The sequence below is a fragment of the Trachurus japonicus genome, chromosome 15 (genome assembly GCF_045865225.1).
Source record: "Trachurus japonicus isolate A0001 chromosome 15, Traja_1.0".
In the NCBI taxonomy this organism is placed as follows: domain Eukaryota; kingdom Metazoa; phylum Chordata; class Actinopteri; order Carangiformes; family Carangidae; genus Trachurus; species Trachurus japonicus.
The window spans coordinates 16,315,771-16,332,998 of NC_140921.1; the positions used below are offsets into that span (position 1 = coordinate 16,315,771).

A 17,228-nucleotide genomic window follows, 5' to 3' on the forward strand; every position below is an offset into this window, starting at 1 on the left:
TTGGGAGGCAGTCGTGAGGTGGGGGTAGTGGTGAGGGGGTTACCCTGAGGACAGACCATTCCCTGGCATTTTAATCACTCCATTTACACACTCTCTCAGGGTATTTCTATGCAAATTATCTGAAAAGGTCACGCTGCAAAGAGGGATATCTATTCTGTTCCAAATGGTGTTTATAAACAGGGAAAAAGGCAAAAGTCCACACACAGGCAGGTTTATCTGCATACGAGTACAATTTAGTCACCAGGGACTTTGCTTCTAGGATTAATTAGTGGTGAATATACTTTATCCCAACAGGTAAATACCTTCAGTAATGCTTCAGTGTATTTAACTGGTTTAATATTTTATTCAATGAAGGGGGTCCTCATGTGGCCATTTGTGTAACTACAGCTAGGTTTTTGATTCATTGCAAAACTAAACTGAAAGCATTTGCAAAATCAAACAGATCTGCTAGGGGGTAAAAAAAGAAGCTTCTGATGAGTAACAAAAATAAAAATTAAGTTCAATTAAAATTAAAATTGAGTACACAACAAAAAATGTGCCTCAAAGTTGCCAGCATGCTCGGGAGAATCTACAAAATTGTGAAATTGATTTAAAAAATGTTTTTTTACAGCTTTCCTATCACCGAGTTTCTAAACTTTGACAGTACCAAATCATTTTAGAAGTAGCACAACAATAAAAGGCTGAAGAGACCAGCTGTTTTGCAGTAATGTCATTGCAAAACCACAACAATTCCCATGTGTTCAGTATTGATCAAATCAAATTATGTAGTGAATATTGTGCAATGTGTACTGAAACACTCGATACAACATGGATGTGTGGACACAGCGTGGACTGGCATCATTCAGCAGTTCCTATAGAAAAGCATGTCACATTAAGTGGTGAAGCCTGGCTACAGTCTGCTTTAACACAAGTGGGTATTTATCTTTTCCAAAGACACTCAAAACATGTCCATCTAGGTCTATTCAGACGAGCTCAAATCAATCAAGAGTCAGAAAATGGTTGTTAAAATTCATATAAAGGACCAAACATTTTCAGATTTTTTCCAAATTTTATTTGATGACAATATACAAGAACATATTGAGCACGTAGACCATCCCTGGCTGTCCGGGCTCACTGTGGGGAGAGAGGAGAAAAATGAGTGCAAGAGCCAGCATCATGTGTACAACAAAACAAGGTGAGTACTGTAAAGTTAACGAGTGCACATTGACACTGCAAACGTTGACAAGTAGTATTTCAGTGGAGCAAAATACCCCAACACCATAGTTAAAAACTTCATATGCAGTAGATAAAATCAAAAAACACACTTTTGACTTGCGTAAGACAATTTAAGGGGAGACAAAATTTAAGTGAGAAATTCACACACACTAACTGCCCCACACTCACACTTTAAAAACCCCCACTAAGATCCACATGCTAACACTCGAGATCTGCTTCTACTAACTAGCAATATGAAGCAACGTCAAAGCACTTGTCCATTAAGATGTAAGCAGTAAGGCAAAACCTCAGGGATATGACATTATTATTATTATAGCAGAGACAGAGGAAAAAAGGGGACTGGGAAAGATGGGAAACCTATTAAACAACATGGGAAAGAGGGAATCGCACTAGAGGAAAACTGCGGGGTAAAGAAGGGTGAGACATGCATGGCACAGCTCAGGTCTATCAGCTTTTGATGTGCAACACAATGGCACACCATGCTTATTCTGCTTCTATACCTGCACACTGACACCTCATTTCTGCAAAAGAAATCCATGGGAAGCAAAAGAACAGGGGATGGAACAAAATAATGTTAACATGTTGAAAATTGAAACAGAAAAACAGAAAAGATCTCTGAATGGATTTTAGATGGCTTTGGTGTGTTAGACATGTCTGATCAGCATCAATATTTTTTACAAGCCAGCTGTGCTGTAGCTGTAACAGGTGAAATTTTCATATTAAAAACAGCCCAGCTGGACTTTTTTTTAATTCAGAGACCTATTCCAGGTGACTTCAGGCCAGTGGTTGCTGTCATAGAGGGTACAGGGGGAGGCAGGGTTTCATTAAAAACATCTACAGCAGGAACATTTACTGATTAGTGCTGAATTTATGCTCTATTTTATTAGCTGCAGGATCACCTTACAGTGCTATTAGGTTTCCAAGATGGGATCTACAGCAATTTTCAATTTATACTTACAGTCATTAGTATTAAAAGAGGGATCAGCCAGGTCATATTTTATATTGGATGCATCACGTACATCCAAAAAGGGGAAAAAGCTTTGGCTCTTAGATGATGAGTGAGGGTGTAAGGGGAGTAATTAGCCATTATCTATCACTCCTGGATTATCTGCACACTGCAGTTAGTCTATGTGTAAACAACATTTACCTTCTACAGTTCCCGAAGAAAAATTGATACGTTTGGAAAGATGACAAAGGAAATTAAAACAGTAAAATGTTGTGAAAAACAAAGATTAGCAGGGTAGGAAAAGAACAGGTGAGCAATGGAAATCAATAAAGAATCAAGTGTATTGATTGCAACATTGTCTACCATAACTCTTCTGTTTTTGCTTTGGTTAAGAAGGACAACTCCTACTTCCATATGGCAGATTATCACAGGAATACCGGTATCAAGTACTTGTGCAAGACTACAAATGTGGTCCGTGACTGTTTTGGCACAGAGCAGTGAAATTACCTTTTTGCCAGCAGCGCCCACACTGGCCTTCTTGATGCCTCGTACTTTCTTCATTCTGTTCTTGCGTTCCTTGCGCTGTTTCCTTGAGGTCTTCTTTTTCTCATACAGACCATGCTGAGGAACACAAATAAAAAAACATTTAATTAACCATGTCATACTCACAACATAATGATAACATTGGTTGCTCATTACCAGCACATTAAGATCATACTGGCAGCCTGTTCAGACATATGTGACAATCATTCCTGTGTTGCATCAAGAGCAGTATACTGCTCTACGAAGGTGCTCAACTGATTTGCTTTGATGGTTACAAAAATATCAGTGCAGTAGCCTGCTGATATTGAAGTTGAACAAAGCAGGCTACAAATCCACTGCTCCAGCTTTACCAAGTGCCTCTTGTAAACTGCGGATAATCAACTGGCATTTCGACAGTACTTCTCATGCCTTCACACACCTTTCTAAATACTTCTCATCCAACCTTTTACACCATCAAGTGCTGCTTCGCTGCCACCTGCAAGCTACTTGATGTACATTAGAAATGGGACACACTCAGCAACTGACAATACTGATGGGAGCTAAGAGCCTCTACAACATAAGCAAAGACCACCCACTCAATACCACATTTGAGATCCAGAACATAGACGTTGTAGCTGTTCACTGTTGTTAAATTTAGAATAACGGGAGGGAATAAAACCCAAATAACTTAACATGTTAAATTGTCAGCTATAAGAGGACATGCTCCAACACTCACTCTGGCCAGTCTGTGTTTGGGCTCATTCTTCTTGGCATAGTCGAGGGAATCGTACACCATGGCAAAGCCTGTTGTCTTGCCGCCACCGAACTGAGTCCTGAAGCCAAAGACGAACACGACATCAGGAGTGGTCTTGTACATCTTGGCAAGTTTCTCCCTGATTTCAGTCTTGGGGACTGTGGCCTTGCCGGGATGCAGGACATCGACGACCTGCAGAGAGGAAAAGACTTGTTTTAACAAGAAGGCCCAAGGATGTGAAAGACTGGACCAAATGTGGAGTTGGGATTGAAACCTTACCATTTGCTTCCTCTGAAGCAGCCGGTTCGTCATGAACTTGCGGGTCCTTACTGTCACTGTGTCATTCTGTAGAGGAGGAAGAGCACATGTCATCTCAAGATCAGCTTTTACAAACAAATTGAATCTACTTTAGTTCAGGTTTGAGCTTCAACCACTCCAAAAAGACAAACTACAATGCCAGGTGGAAAAGTTACCAGGGGCTTCTTAGCCAACATGCTAGCTTAGGTACCCATCTTTCTAGATAGTACCTTTAGTGACTCAACAAACTCAATGCAGCCTGTTGTTACAAACAATAACGAGTCAGCTGACGAGACTTATTAATATAATATTCGAGTAATATCCCTATTCGCAAGGAGTGAGGGCCTGACTACGGGTGTCAACATGGTGTGTGCTACCGTTAGCATTAACACACACTACCGTAGCTAGGAGCTAGGACTCCACGTCTGTACAATAACAACTCAATTAAGCTTAAATACCTCAGTGTGTGTTTATTGAGCAACTGTGGGGCTAAATTAAGTTGAGTAGTGATTGAAAATGTATAAACACTCAGTGTGGAAACAATACACGGCATCCCCGAGTGGTAAAGATGAAGTGTGTACCAGGAGTAGCGACTACAGGAGCAGGGTAGCATCTGAACGGTGCCGCTCAATTTCCTCTTATATAGTTCCATATCGCGTCAATATTGACATTTTATTATCGAGCAGACATTAACGATCACTTAGTCTGCAGTAAATGTTTGTCAGTGGACGGATGGCCTCGATGATGAACGGATTTTAGTTGTAATTTTTGCCACAAGACTCACCATCTTTACGCCGGCCTCGCTCAGGGACGTAGAAAAGGAGGAAGGACCGGCAGGCGCCCGGATTAATGCCTGCAGAAAATTGGTCGGGCTTCTACCTCAAGTGCCTGACGTAAAAACGACTTCAGAAAATGCGTGTAACGATTAAAAATAAATAAATAAATACATTTTGTAGTAGAGGGCAATAAAGCCAAAAGTCTGCTGCTCTTATTCTTTTGTGTTTGTAGGCATCCAGATGACAATTGACATTTTCTAATACGTAAAATTGTCAAAAGAAAAAACCCCAAAGCAAACCAAAACAAAACACATCATTATGAATTTTTAAGCATGATTTTTCACAATAAGGTGGGCTACAATGTATATCACTGCAATAAGTAAACTTCTTCAAAAAGTCAAATTAAGTGATAAAGATGTTGTATTGCTCCATGTATTAGAATGATATAGTATAATAGGATTTATTATTTATTTTTAAGTTAAAATCAACAGAGCTGGTTAGCAAACCAGAGAGTCCACATATAAAAACAAAGATGAAGTTGTTGTTGTTTTACACATATGCCCTTACCTCATGATAGGCTGAGATAAACTAACTACCTACAGCAAGCATGGGTAAACGAAGGCCTGCTGGCCATGCAGCCTGTTGGGCTCTTTAATCCAGCCTGGCAAATTTTGGTACAAAATTGTCTGAATTATAGCAAAGACCGCAAACTTTGATGTGCTGGCAAAAACGGGTGACCAACAACACTGCTCTCTCTGAAATTGAAAGTTATTTTGTCTTTTATTTTTAGGTAATGGCTTTTACATCTAATTTCTATTAGTTCACACAAACACACTCAATCCAACTGATACTGGCCATCACATTTTAAAACTCAGTGTGGCCCCTGAGCCAAAAAGTTCCCCCACCCCTGACCTACAGACTCGATTGACATACTTCCATACATATGTATCAGATTAAGAATTGTAAGCAAATCTCTCAAGTCTTTGTGAATGAAAGGCAAGGCCTTCAAGGTAAAATCATGGGAAGAGGCTGTTGGGCGTGTAAATTAAAAACCTGAATTTGAACTGCAGACTGTACAATGGGCAAACACCACTCAAAGTTCATCTTAGATCCACAGGGTGGCAGTATTGCAAGAGCTACAGACAGACCTCTCTGGAACACTATTGAGATAGACTTTTAACAAAATGTAAAAAGTGCACATGACCATACAAATATAGACATTGCAGTTTACCTTGGATGTGTGCTCATGGCCAGATTAACCTGTTAAGGTAGGGGCCCAGGGCTAAATTAACTGTCAGGCTCCTACTAAATCTACACTCCTGTCACCTACCACTCACCGCACATTGTTTAGGGTGTCTGATCCCCAGTTTTCCATGTTAGTTTACGTTTATTCGAATAAACACCAGTCTACAGGTTGGGGGAATATGCATCAGTTTTAAATCAATAATAAAGGGCTCAAAACCTTTCTATGACAGACAGCTGATTTTGCACCTAAATGGTATAGGTAGAAAAATTCAAATTAATCTAATGACTAAGACCAACTGACATGCAATGAACCTGAGATGGCTTGTGGCTTGCATTGGGAACCCTGGTTCCATCTATTAGTCTGGAAGAGAGATCTCAGTTATCAGCCTGAGGAAACAGTGTCTTATGAATGAGCAATTGAGTGTGAGAAATAACACAAAATGGCCACAAGAGATTTTATTTTTAGTTTGTTAATGAGTATGTGTGATGTGACATTTGGATTGCTCCACTGTGCACAACATGAATCAGTTGTTACTGAGGCAGAGGAACACTGTGGTAACAAAATGGTGAGAATAGAGAAAATACAAAGAGAAAAACCAGAAGACTACGCAAAAAGAGAGTCAATTAAAAACACAACATCTTACTTTCTTTGTTACGGAACTTTATTGATCTTGCAGCAACGGTGTCCACTGCCATTGGAGTTTCCATTTAAAATAAAGTTGCTTAAAATCAGAACAGAAAGTTACAGTAAGTTTGTTTCACATCTCTTTCAGCACACAATGTTAAGCCCTCATCGTCAAACCAAACTTGTTTGATATAAATTTGCAATTTGAATTATGATGCTGTAATAGAAAGAGTTGTTGCCAAAAATGTGCAATGCAAATTGGGTTCAAGTAACCCCCTCGACGTATTTGTCACCAAACATGGCCAAGAGTTAATTACCAAAGCCAAAACGAAAAAAAAAATCTTTGATAAATATCTTTTCAGTGGTTCCAGTCACACGGAGAAACAAACTTGAATTCATGGATTATGAATGACAAACCGAGCAGCTAAGATGACTGGAGTGAAAATAAAATAAACTAGTAAACTAAAAATGGGACTATATGAGCATGTGGCACTCTTTTTTAACCACAACACCATCTGAAACTTCAGAATCCCAAAATGACTTATATGTCATCCCACTATCAAACTTCACAGCTGCTTTAAGGAAAAAAAAAAAAAAAAAAGGATTTGTTTTGCTCAATTGCTAGGTACAATGTTACCTGTTCAGTGTTACAGTGAAAAAATAAACATCTGTTGGAAAGTACAAATTTGATGACAAGGAACCTAGTTTTTGTTACTGCATCTCATGTAAAGTAAGGCATGGGCAGACATGACACGTGAAGAGAATAAGGTAATGTACAACGGATTAAGGACACTGGGGACAGATTTGTAGATTAAGGGACGGCATCCATCAAGCCTGATGCAAACAATGTTTTCTGGTTCCTTGACACATCTAACAAATCCAAAGGCTTGACAGTGCTTATTCCCAACCAAATACCCTCAATACTAAGAAACTGTATTAAAAATAAAATGCATATAAAACATCTGGAGTATTTCAAGTTTTTTTCTGTTTTTTTAAATCTTCTTGTTTTTCACCTAAAAATGAACACTGGGATATCAATCATTGCAATATTGTTCTAAATCTTCATCTGATCTGGATTATTGAAAAACTTCTGCCAGATGTTGCCAAGAAAATGTATCAAATTAAGAGCACAAAGATTGTGCCAGTATGACAAAGCTGGCTGGGCTGACGTAGGCTTTTAAAGGTGTACTCATTTTTCTTGGCAGTAGAGAAATTTGTAAATAAAATTTCTAGCAAGATCACAGCAGGGGTGACCCCAGCTGCTTGATGTTGTTGAAATGTTATAAATGAAAAGCTTGTCCACTGATGCCGGGTTACAATTAACTTTACGTCGTAGAGGGAAATACAATCATTTGAGACTATGAAACAATTAAATAAAGGCCTAAACTTTTTGTTGTGTTTTTTCCGTGAAAAAAATGGATTCCCCTGAAAACCGGAAAACAGGCCTGTGTTGATAATGGAAAGTAAAATCTTGGAATGGCATGAATTCTTCACCTAATTGGAAAATAAAAACAACAATAAAGCGTCCCTTTACATAGCATCAGGGGAAACTAAACTGACCAAACAACCAATGATAGATTGTGGAGCTTTTCAAGTAGTTCCAAAAGAAAAAAAATCAGTTAAATAACATGCTCACAAAGGCCTTCAAAACTAAAGACTGTGATGAATATGGAAACTTTTGACTAATTCTAAGGCCAGTAATTGAAATGACCACTTTATCCCCCAGTTAACTTGGAATAATGTTGGTTTTACAGTGTGCTCTGTTAAGTGTCCTGACTCAGAAAGCTGTAAAAATGAGCACTGCCATTTACTAATTGGACAAAGTGTCTGGGTGTTTCATATTCATGCCCACTCCCTGTGTTGTGTGGTTGTTGAATTGTACAGCATTTGGTAACCATGGAAATCTATTCAAATTAAGCTAGCTTCCAGAGTTGGCCGCACTGTACCTGTATGTATGATGCACTGAATCCCCATGGTTTACACACATTACATCCAGCAGCGAGACAGAGAGCTAAAGAAGATGGCTGCCATGAGGGCTCACAACATTGGTTTCTACAAGCCAAGCCACTGGCACCTTGATGCCAGGTCATTTGCTTTTTGCTGGTGAGGTTTTAGACAGTTAGATGTCCATCTCAAACTGCGCATCATCACCTTTGGAGACAAAGAAAGAAACAAAGAGAGAAGACAATAGAGTGTGAGAGAAGCAGGCTGGGTTGTTGTTTTATTATTACAATGGTTATTACGGTATACAGGGTGTGTGTGAGTCACATGTCTGAGCAGAGACATGTTGGCGACTCTACTAATAAAACAATTCCTATTGCATATTAGAAGTCTTACCGGTTGTGGGTTTGCCATCATGGTTGTTGATGTGGTTGTTGGCTTCATTCTTCCGGTTCTCTCTCAGGATGTTTTGGCTGGTCACCCCGGGGATGACAGGCAGGTGAGCTGGGGGAGTCTGGGCTATGGGAGAGTTACGCCGGTCCAGTAGGAACTTGCGGTCATAGATGATCCGGGTTCCTGCAAACAAGACGCATATCAAGGTTGAGGTTCAGTAACTGAGGAAATTAGTCTGGTCTTCATCCAGACTTTTCTGGAAGTGTCTTCCCATCTGGCAGCCATCATTATTTGTCATGCTCTGGGCCTTGACAATGAAAATGCAAGACTTGGTTGAGCTAGAAAACAAATGTACAACCCAAATATGGCAAAAACACCAAACAGAAGCTAAATGTGACTCATCAAGAATATGAGCCAGACAGTGTGACTGCACTTGGTCTTTGAAAATGGTTCCCAACCTTCTCTGTCATGCCCTTCTTGGGAAGCCCCCACAAATCCCAATTAAAAGCACAATACTGGAGTACAATACTGCACAGACTTATCATCTCATAGTGGTTCTCCTGATCGATCTTCATAAATTGAATTTGACTTGCAAGTTGGATTAATGAGCTTCATGAGTTTTTTCTTTCCTCTTCAAAATATGTCCTGCGTTCTTTTCTGAGCAGATCTGGTCAACAGCAAGCTCATAATTTTAGCTTGCATCACAGATCTCTTTGTTTATTGATTTGGTTTCCAAACAAATTCTATTCATTGACCGTTTCCACAGCTGCAGACATTTTGACTTTTCATGGCAGTAAAGCACAGGCAGAACTTTGACATTATCAGTGGCTCAGTTCCAGCATTTATTGCAAAGCAAAACCTGTGTCTAGCAGATGGAAATGTCTGGTGTGAGAGCTTTTCAGCCGAAGTTTCACTTCTGTTTTTTTTTGTACAGTACGTGTACATCTTTCCTGTTATGTGAGATATATGAGAGGCGGTTCATAACCACATTATATTTAAAAGGTGTGTTAGAGAAGTGTTATGTATAGAACAAGATCTGTATGAATGTGTGTGTGAGAGTACGTTCATGTGAAATCTACAGCACTTGAGTGGTTGTCAAGACTAGGAAAGCATAATATGAATGCAGTCCATTTACCACTGACCATAAATCAATAGAGTCGAGAAAAAAGAAAAATCTAATCAATGTAACATGAATAGGTTCTGGACAGTTTATTAGGTTTGACTATTTTCTGGTATTTTAAATGCAAAGCAATCAAATTAATTGTAGATGAACATAGCAAATGAAATGCCTTGACAAAAAGATCTCTTCATGTCAGCTACACTCGGTATCCTACAGTGGTTTATTTACAGTAAAGTGTGCTATACTTTTTGTACTTCCTCATGTAGAAGGGATTAATCACTCTAATCAGTCATTCATTGCAGTCTGGCTGTGCTCCAAACAATAATATTGTATGATACATAGCTGGCTTCTGTTTCTGCTTAAATCTACAGCCTACAGGGCATAATATTTGCCATGGGTGACAAATATGTTGGCTTTTGTTAATAACTGTGATGGGCGACAATACATTCATCAGAATCTCTGCGCTGCAAACCAGCCAATCAGAGGGCAGGTAGAGAGCAAGGGGGCGGGGCTTAGCTTTGTTTTTGTTTTGATCAGGATGACAAGGCAGCCTAGGCCACAGTGACAGCAACACTGCAAGGTTTGGTGAGAGCACAAACACCACAGTAAAAGATAACTGTCATGAACACGGTTTTTTTTTCTTTACAAATTATATGATCAAATAGACTTTACCTCCAGGAGTGGTAGAGAATAAAGTGCCTCCGGGGGTGGTACAATAGTCATGAGGTAGCTGCGTTGTGTCGTTGATCAACACCGTCCTGGTCGGGATGGCCCTGCTCTCGCTAAGCTGACGACTGGTCGACATTTTTCCGCGCCGATGTGGTGACAAATCCAGCAGCTACAGGAATCTGGGGTGTTTATTTCCCGACGGACGGTGGATACCCGGGCCGTTCCCCTCTTCTCTTTTATCTTCCCTAAAGCTTTCTTTCTCCTTTCGTCCTCCCAGCCGTCAGCACCGTCCCCTCCCTCAGCAAGGCAGGAAGCACGACAGGCTGCGGGCGGATGTGAGGTCAGCGGGGCGCGGCGTCATCAGCGGCGGTAAGCACCTAACCACAGCCAGCCCGCTGGGAGAAATCATTTTCATTTTATAAAAGTCAATTCAATACTCTGAAGAAAAATATCCCAAATGACTTCCATTATTTTACTAATTTATAACTGACCCTGAACATCATTTTAAGTCTCTGAAAAGTTGATTAGCCTATAATATTTATCTCTAGGCCTATTGTTTGTTTATTTCAATTAATCAATTAAATTAATTGTCTTTTTCCTTGACAGTACGATTTGGATACTTGCCCTCATACTTCCGTGCGTACGTGGGTCTAACAAAATGACATTATTAATAAATTAATCATTATCAAAACTGTAATGATTAACAGAGTCATTGCTAATGCTGCCTTTTAGTGCATCTTGTCGTTTTCTGTACAAGTAAAAAGGACAACTTTATTAGATTGAATAAGCAGACCAGTGGTGGGAGAAGTACTAATTACAACAATATAAAATACAAATTTCATAAGTACTTAAAGTTTCAGAATCTTATTTTAGCAAGAGTACAAAAATAGGCTACTATCAGCAAAATGTAGCCTATTTATCACAAAATAATGTCTATTCAATACTTAGCCTACTTTTTATTACTACAATACCAGCGAACATCGTGTTTCGTATTACAATTACAATACTTCTGTTTAATTGGGTATTTCATTAATTCTTTTTAATACAAAATAGTACACACACAACTTTTTTATTTTATCAACAGTTTCAATATTTCCGTTAGTCCATGAAGGCGTCATTGATAACAATGCGCATGCGCTGTGCCCTTTCTGTCTCTCCACGTTACAAACGACCATCAGCGGGGCCAGACGTCTCCTTCCGCCGCCATCCTCCATCCCAGTCCCAGGCACAGCAAACACAAACCTGCCCCTGAACATGAGCTTCACGGTGGAACAGAGAGGAGCCCTGAACGCCCTCAGCTACCGCCTCTTCTTCAGTGAGTACTAATAACAAAGTTGTACCTTTTGTTTGCTACTTTCCGGGACTCTGCACAAACCTCCCACACAGGCCAGGCAGCCGCAGCCTGCAACCTCCCACGTGTCATTTAGTATTCATTAATAATTGTCACCGGTTTATTCACCAGGTTAATAACACGTAGATTTTGTTTTTACGTTTTCTACCGAGATGGCGCGGTTGGAGCCAGTTATCCAGCTGTGCCGGTTTTGCCGGGTTCGCCGGTGTTGTGGCCCTACTGGTTCCTAATTTAACTGGTTACGGTGCTGAACAGCTGCAGATGTTTTGCGCTCCCTCAGCAGATTCGTCACAAATTCACAAACATACACAACATATTACCAGCGAGTTTCAAGCCACAATTCACATCTACCGCGGCGAATATGCTGCTGTGAGTGAGCACTAACAGTTACGTACCAGCCACATGGAAAAGAAAAATAAAGTGGAGAAAAAATAATCTTCACATATTTGCGTGGGTCGGGACTCGATCTCGCTTCAGCAAAACCAATTACACCACTAACCACCTGTCTAGCTCTGTGAGCCACTCAAGCTCACAGGTGCCAGCCGCTTCACTGGATATCACTCAATTACGTCACTACAGGTAACGTTTTGACTCGAGCTGATCTGAAACAACTGGTTACCATCGGTTTGCCTTTGAAATACACGGACAATGCCTCGGTGTTTATTGTTCTTTTTCCTCCAGTCTAATCAACATATTCAGCGCTACACTTCTCTCCGCACAACACTACACACTATGACAAAGCCTGTCGTGTTGAGAAAGTGATGAACTAGCTCGGAAATACTGTCAAAATACGCTCAACAATGTGTAAACAAAAGCGAAACACTTGAGCCACTGCATGTGTACATGGGTGAAAAACGTACGACTTGCATTTAATCACATTACTGTATTGCGAATGTTTTGTGTACTTACATTTCTTTACACTTCTCTACAGATCTTATAAAACGCACAACGTATTTATTGGCGTGCATTAAAAGAAATGTTCACTTCAAGTCGCCGTGGTTCGCGGAAGAGATGTTACCTGAGTCTACCTGTTTTGATCTGCCTGTGACTATGATGCGTTCAAGGGAACAGGGCAGCGTCGGACGTCGGCCATTTAGATCGCCATGGACCCAAAACTGTTTAGTTCGTCAGTTTTTTCTGTGAATGTCAAACTAGTTTTAATTAAAATGTATACCTTTACAAAGGGCAATGATAAAATATGTCGGCACACGGAATCTAAAGCATCAGACCATTCTATAAACACATTTCAAACAATCGACTCACGTCCGACGCTGCCCTGGTCCCTTGAACGCATCATATTCACCGCAGCCAGAAACAGCTAGACTCAGAGCTAACTTCACCTCTCTTCCTCGAACCACAGCGACTTTAAATGGACATTTCTTTTAATGCACGCCAATAAATACGCTTTGCGTTTAATAAGATCTGTAGAGAAGTGTAAAGAAATGTACGTACACAAAACATTCGCAATACAGTAATGTTATTTAATGCAAGTCGTACGTTTTTCACCCATGTACACATGCAGTGGCTCAAGTGTTTCGCTTTTGTTTACATATTGTTGAGCGTATTTTGACAGTATTTCCGAGCTAGTTCATCACTTTCTCAACACGACAGGCTTTGTCATAGTGTGTAGTGTTGTGCGGAGAGAAGTGTAGCGCTGAATATGTTGATTAGACTGGAGGAAAAAGAACAATAAACACCGAGGCATTGTCCGTGTATTTCAAAGGCAAACCGATGGTAACCAGTTGTTTGAGATCAGCTCGAGTCAAAACGTTACCTGTAGTGACGTAATTGAGTGATATCCAGTGAAGCGGCTGGCACCTGTGAGCTTGAGTGGCTCACAGAGCTAGACAGGTGGTTAGTGGTGTAATTGGTTTTGCTGAAGCGAGATCGAGTCCCGACCCACGCAAATATGTGAAGATTATTTTTTCTCCACTTTATTTTTCTTTTCCATGTGGCTGGTACGTAACTGTTAGTGCTCACTCACAGCAGCATATTCGCCGCGGTAGATGTGAATTGTGGCTTGAAACTCGCTGGTAATATGTTGTGTATGTTTGTGAATTTGTGACGAATCTGCTGAGGGAGCGCAAAACATCTGCAGCTGTTCAGCACCGTAACCAGTTAAATTAGGAACCAGTAGGGCCACAACACCGGTCGCGTTTGACGTGTCATGGTTTAACAAAGAGATAGAGGGAGAAAAATGTCATCGACGTGACTGAACTTGGCGGAAGGAAGTTGTTTATTTCGAGAAATCTCTCAAGGTGCTTCACGCGTCAGTATAAAATGATAAGAGCTGTAAGATGGTGAGACAACGCCCTCTCCGATTACAACAAGTTAATAAACCTATTGATAACTGAGAGGGCAAAGCTGCCAGGTAATCACGGATTGTCCTGATTTAACACTTTCATAATGTCTAGTTTGATGTCATAGCTCATATTTCTCTAATTACAAACCCAAAAATAGAAACATATCATCATCAAAATGCCAAATCCAAGTCATTGCAATAAGGGCATAATGCCAAAGTAGGCCTGTGGGATCAGTGACTCCAAGCAGCACTTATAATGTAGCACTATTTCCTCATATCTTAACTCCTGTTGTACAGACACGAATGCATTAGCTGTGATATGTTTGTTTTTTGTGGTCTAGATCAACAGAAAGCATACTGGCACACCTTCAGTTAAAAGTAAATATAAAGGAACAATGATAACCTGTGTGTGTACTCTCTCTTGCAACCTCATGGGATATGATGACATAATCTCCCTGGTGTTAAGGCGATCATCTGTTGACAATAAGAAAGAAAAACGGCTTGTGTCTTCCTGCGATATTAATACATCTCACTGTTTTACAGAAAATGCAGAGGGAAAGTACATCTCACCATTCCATGACATACCAATGTATGCTGATGAGAGTCAGGTAACACAGCATCTGTCACCTTTTACCCAATAAACATATGTGTCCATTTTAAATCCACCCACTACCCACCACCTGCTTCTATGCTGCTGCTATTAATTTGTAGCTCTGTAGCAAAGTGAATGTATTTCTCTCCAGAATAGTGAGGTCATAGTCTATTTGTGAAGTCAATGGCCTTTACTCTTTATTTTCTCAGTGCTGTGTCAATATCTCTTGTGATTGCAGGGGATTATCTATTATCTTATCTGTCTGAAACAATTACTCCTTTTCATGTAGAAGTTTCGATGGGGGCAATGCTTGAGTAAAAGTCAGGATGTATGATGTCATGTAAGGATGATGTGCTTGAAAATTGTGTCATCTTAAGTTTTGTCATATGCAGTTTCATAATAACTGAAAGTTTCTTGTTTCTTACAGAACATCTTTCACATGGTTGTTGAAGTACCAAGATGGACAAATGCAAAGATGGAGGTAAATTAGCAACAGAAGAACATGATCAGTGAATTTAGTCGTGCAAGTAATTTAATTGCTACTTTAATTGCTACCGATGTTCCCCAATTCCTCACTTTATTTCCAGATTGCTACAAAAGACCTTTTAAACCCAATTAAGCAAGATGTGAAGAAGGGCAAATTGCGCTACGTTGCCAATGTTTTCCCTCATAGAGGCTACATATGGAACTACGGAGCCGTTCCTCAGGTTAGTAATCATTTTCTGATACAGGTGTGTGTCATCCTGCAGCATTTAAATTGTACTACATCAAATGGTTAGCAGCTTTAGACGATGCCTTGTTTTGTAATGTTTCAGACATGGGAAGATCCCTCACACAAAGATGGAGACACCGGTTGCTGTGGTGACAACGACCCCATCGACGTCTGCGAGATCGGCAGTAAGGTGTGTTCCCGTGGGGAGGTCATCAAAGTGAAGGTCCTCGGGGTCCTGGCCATGATCGATGAGGGTGAGACCGATTGGAAGGTTATTGCAATCAACGTTGAAGACCCTGAAGCAAACGACTTAAACAGTAAGCACCTCCGTTTTATTTCAACTCAGTTTTCGTTTGTTTGTCTTGCGTGTTTCAATCATCAATCATACTCAACTCCTTTGGTCCATCTGTGTCTTTTATCAGACATCAGTGACGTCCAGCGTCTGAAACCAGGCTACCTGGAGGCCACAGTCGACTGGTTCAGAAGGTACAAAGTGCCAGATGGGAAACCAGAGAACCGGTTTGCTTTCAATGACGAGTTCAAAGACAAGGTCCGCACCCAACACACTATATACACAACTTCCCCCTGTCACTAATGGAGTTAGATTCATCTAAAGCACTTGTCTGCTTTGAGTAAATTTTTACCTTTTCTAATGGTTAACTTGCCCTGTTCAAGCAATTGTAGATTTGTTGTTGCTCACACAGGTCTGTGCATGAATGTAATGGTAAACATTACACTTTACGCTTAACTAATAAATGACTGTTTCTTGTGTCTCAGGACTTTGCCATTGAAGTAATCAAGAGCACTCACAACTTCTGGAAAGCCCTTATTTCCCAAAAGGCCAAAGCTGGTGAACTGAACTGGTACACACTGCAGTTCTCTTATTTTGTCGATTTTATCTGCCCAATCAACAAATACGTACATACTGAAACTCTGTGTCTGTGACTTCCTGATCCTGAATGACTCTTTCTTATCGTTTATTACAGCAAAAACACGTGTGTCTCGGCCAGCGACAGTCCTTTCTGCTGCTCAGCAGATGAGGCTAAAGCTGTTGTTGATGTACGTGACCTTTTTTTTTTTTTTTTGGGTCTCATTTTGCAACATAAGCACCAGAAATTTCAACAGCCTCATTCCTCTTTGAATATTATTTCATAACTTGATGTTTCACTCTATTCTCAGGGATGTGCTTGTGGAAAAGAGGAAGAGATCCCCTCATCAGGTAGACTTTATATTTGCATCAGTCAAGTCCAGACGATTGAATGTGGCTGAGTTTATTATAATGTCTGGTTGTGCAACTCACATTGTTTTTCTTCATTTACAGTAGATAAATGGTTCTACTATGAGAAGAAGTAATCCAGGAGCTGTTTGGATTGGAGCAGTGTGAAAGGCTCATCTCAGGAATACTTGAAGATGGTCTTGTATCATGAACCAATGGGATGGGACATGGATGGTTGGGGCTGGGTCAACTGTAGGTGGAGAGATAGAGGTTAGATTCAATAGAGAAAGTAAAAAAAAAATCTCTCATGTCTTGACCAATTGATTTTCACGTATTTAACAAAGATCTCTTTGGAGATGTGCTACCTTAAACCACGTACAGGTATTGTGCCTCGTAGATACTTGCATCCGTTGTGAGACTCTGAACCGCTTTAATAAAGCTTCTCTGGTTAAATTATCAACAAAGCCTGACTTCTTTTTCTTCCATCAACCACTGGAAAATAAAATGATTGCACCGCACCTGTCAGTTGTGGATTTAACTCTAATTTTGGAG

The 17,228-nt window shown here is 40.2% G+C and overlaps 3 protein-coding genes across 3 annotated transcripts; 1 reads left to right on the forward strand and 2 right to left on the reverse strand.

Moving 5' to 3' along the window:
- Positions 1 to 986: 986 nt before the first annotated feature.
- Positions 987 to 4,555, reverse strand: rps24 (ribosomal protein S24). The gene is made up of 5 exons (XM_085799958.1): positions 4,519 to 4,555; positions 3,717 to 3,782; positions 3,420 to 3,629; positions 2,669 to 2,782; positions 987 to 1,113 (listed from the first exon to the last, which is right to left on the reverse strand). Exons 1-5 carry the CDS (start codon positions 4,519 to 4,521, stop codon positions 1,111 to 1,113), a joined length of 396 nt encoding a protein of 131 aa, XP_085656084.1. The 5' UTR covers positions 4,522 to 4,555; the 3' UTR covers positions 987 to 1,110.
- Positions 4,556 to 6,399: 1,844 nt separating this feature from the next.
- eif4ebp2 (eukaryotic translation initiation factor 4E binding protein 2) lies at positions 6,400 to 10,811 on the reverse strand. Its single transcript, XM_085799961.1, has 3 exons — positions 10,507 to 10,811; positions 8,718 to 8,897; positions 6,400 to 8,531 (listed from the first exon to the last, which is right to left on the reverse strand). Exons 1-3 carry the CDS (start codon positions 10,637 to 10,639, stop codon positions 8,500 to 8,502), a joined length of 345 nt encoding a protein of 114 aa, XP_085656087.1. The 5' UTR covers positions 10,640 to 10,811; the 3' UTR covers positions 6,400 to 8,499.
- An 850-nt stretch (positions 10,812 to 11,661) lies between these two features.
- ppa1b (inorganic pyrophosphatase 1b) lies at positions 11,662 to 17,140 on the forward strand. Its single transcript, XM_085799959.1, has 10 exons — positions 11,662 to 11,818; positions 14,700 to 14,764; positions 15,176 to 15,229; positions 15,336 to 15,455; positions 15,564 to 15,777; positions 15,883 to 16,010; positions 16,238 to 16,323; positions 16,447 to 16,519; positions 16,640 to 16,679; positions 16,782 to 17,140. Exons 1-10 carry the CDS (start codon positions 11,758 to 11,760, stop codon positions 16,811 to 16,813), a joined length of 873 nt encoding a protein of 290 aa, XP_085656085.1. The 5' UTR covers positions 11,662 to 11,757; the 3' UTR covers positions 16,814 to 17,140.
- Positions 17,141 to 17,228: the final 88 nt, after the last annotated feature.

Excerpts from the sequence above, each read along its gene's own strand:
- rps24 (XM_085799958.1), bottom strand. Across the intron at positions 3,630-3,716 it reads TGCTTCAGAGGAAGCAAATG|GTCGTCGATGTCCTGCATCC; the intron begins GTAAGGTTTCAA and ends TCCTCTCTGCAG. Across the intron at positions 2,783-3,419 it reads CCAAACACAGACTGGCCAGA|CATGGTCTGTATGAGAAAAA; the intron begins GTGAGTGTTGGA and ends TGTGTTCCTCAG.
- eif4ebp2 (XM_085799961.1), bottom strand. The coding sequence starts at position 10,639 with ATGTCGACCAGTCGTCAGCTTAGCGAGAGCAGGGCCATCCCGACCAGG. Across the intron at positions 8,898-10,506 it reads ATTCTCTACCACTCCTGGAG|GAACCCGGATCATCTATGAC; the intron begins GTAAAGTCTATT and ends TCTTGTTTGCAG. Across the intron at positions 8,532-8,717 it reads TGATGGCAAACCCACAACCG|GTGATGATGCGCAGTTTGAG; the intron begins GTAAGACTTCTA and ends TTGTCTCCAAAG.
- ppa1b (XM_085799959.1), top strand. The coding sequence starts at position 11,758 with ATGAGCTTCACGGTGGAACAGAGAGGAGCCCTGAACGCCCTCAGCTAC. Across the intron at positions 15,230-15,335 it reads GGACAAATGCAAAGATGGAG|ATTGCTACAAAAGACCTTTT; the intron begins GTAAATTAGCAA and ends CTTTATTTCCAG. Across the intron at positions 15,456-15,563 it reads ACTACGGAGCCGTTCCTCAG|ACATGGGAAGATCCCTCACA; the intron begins GTTAGTAATCAT and ends GTAATGTTTCAG.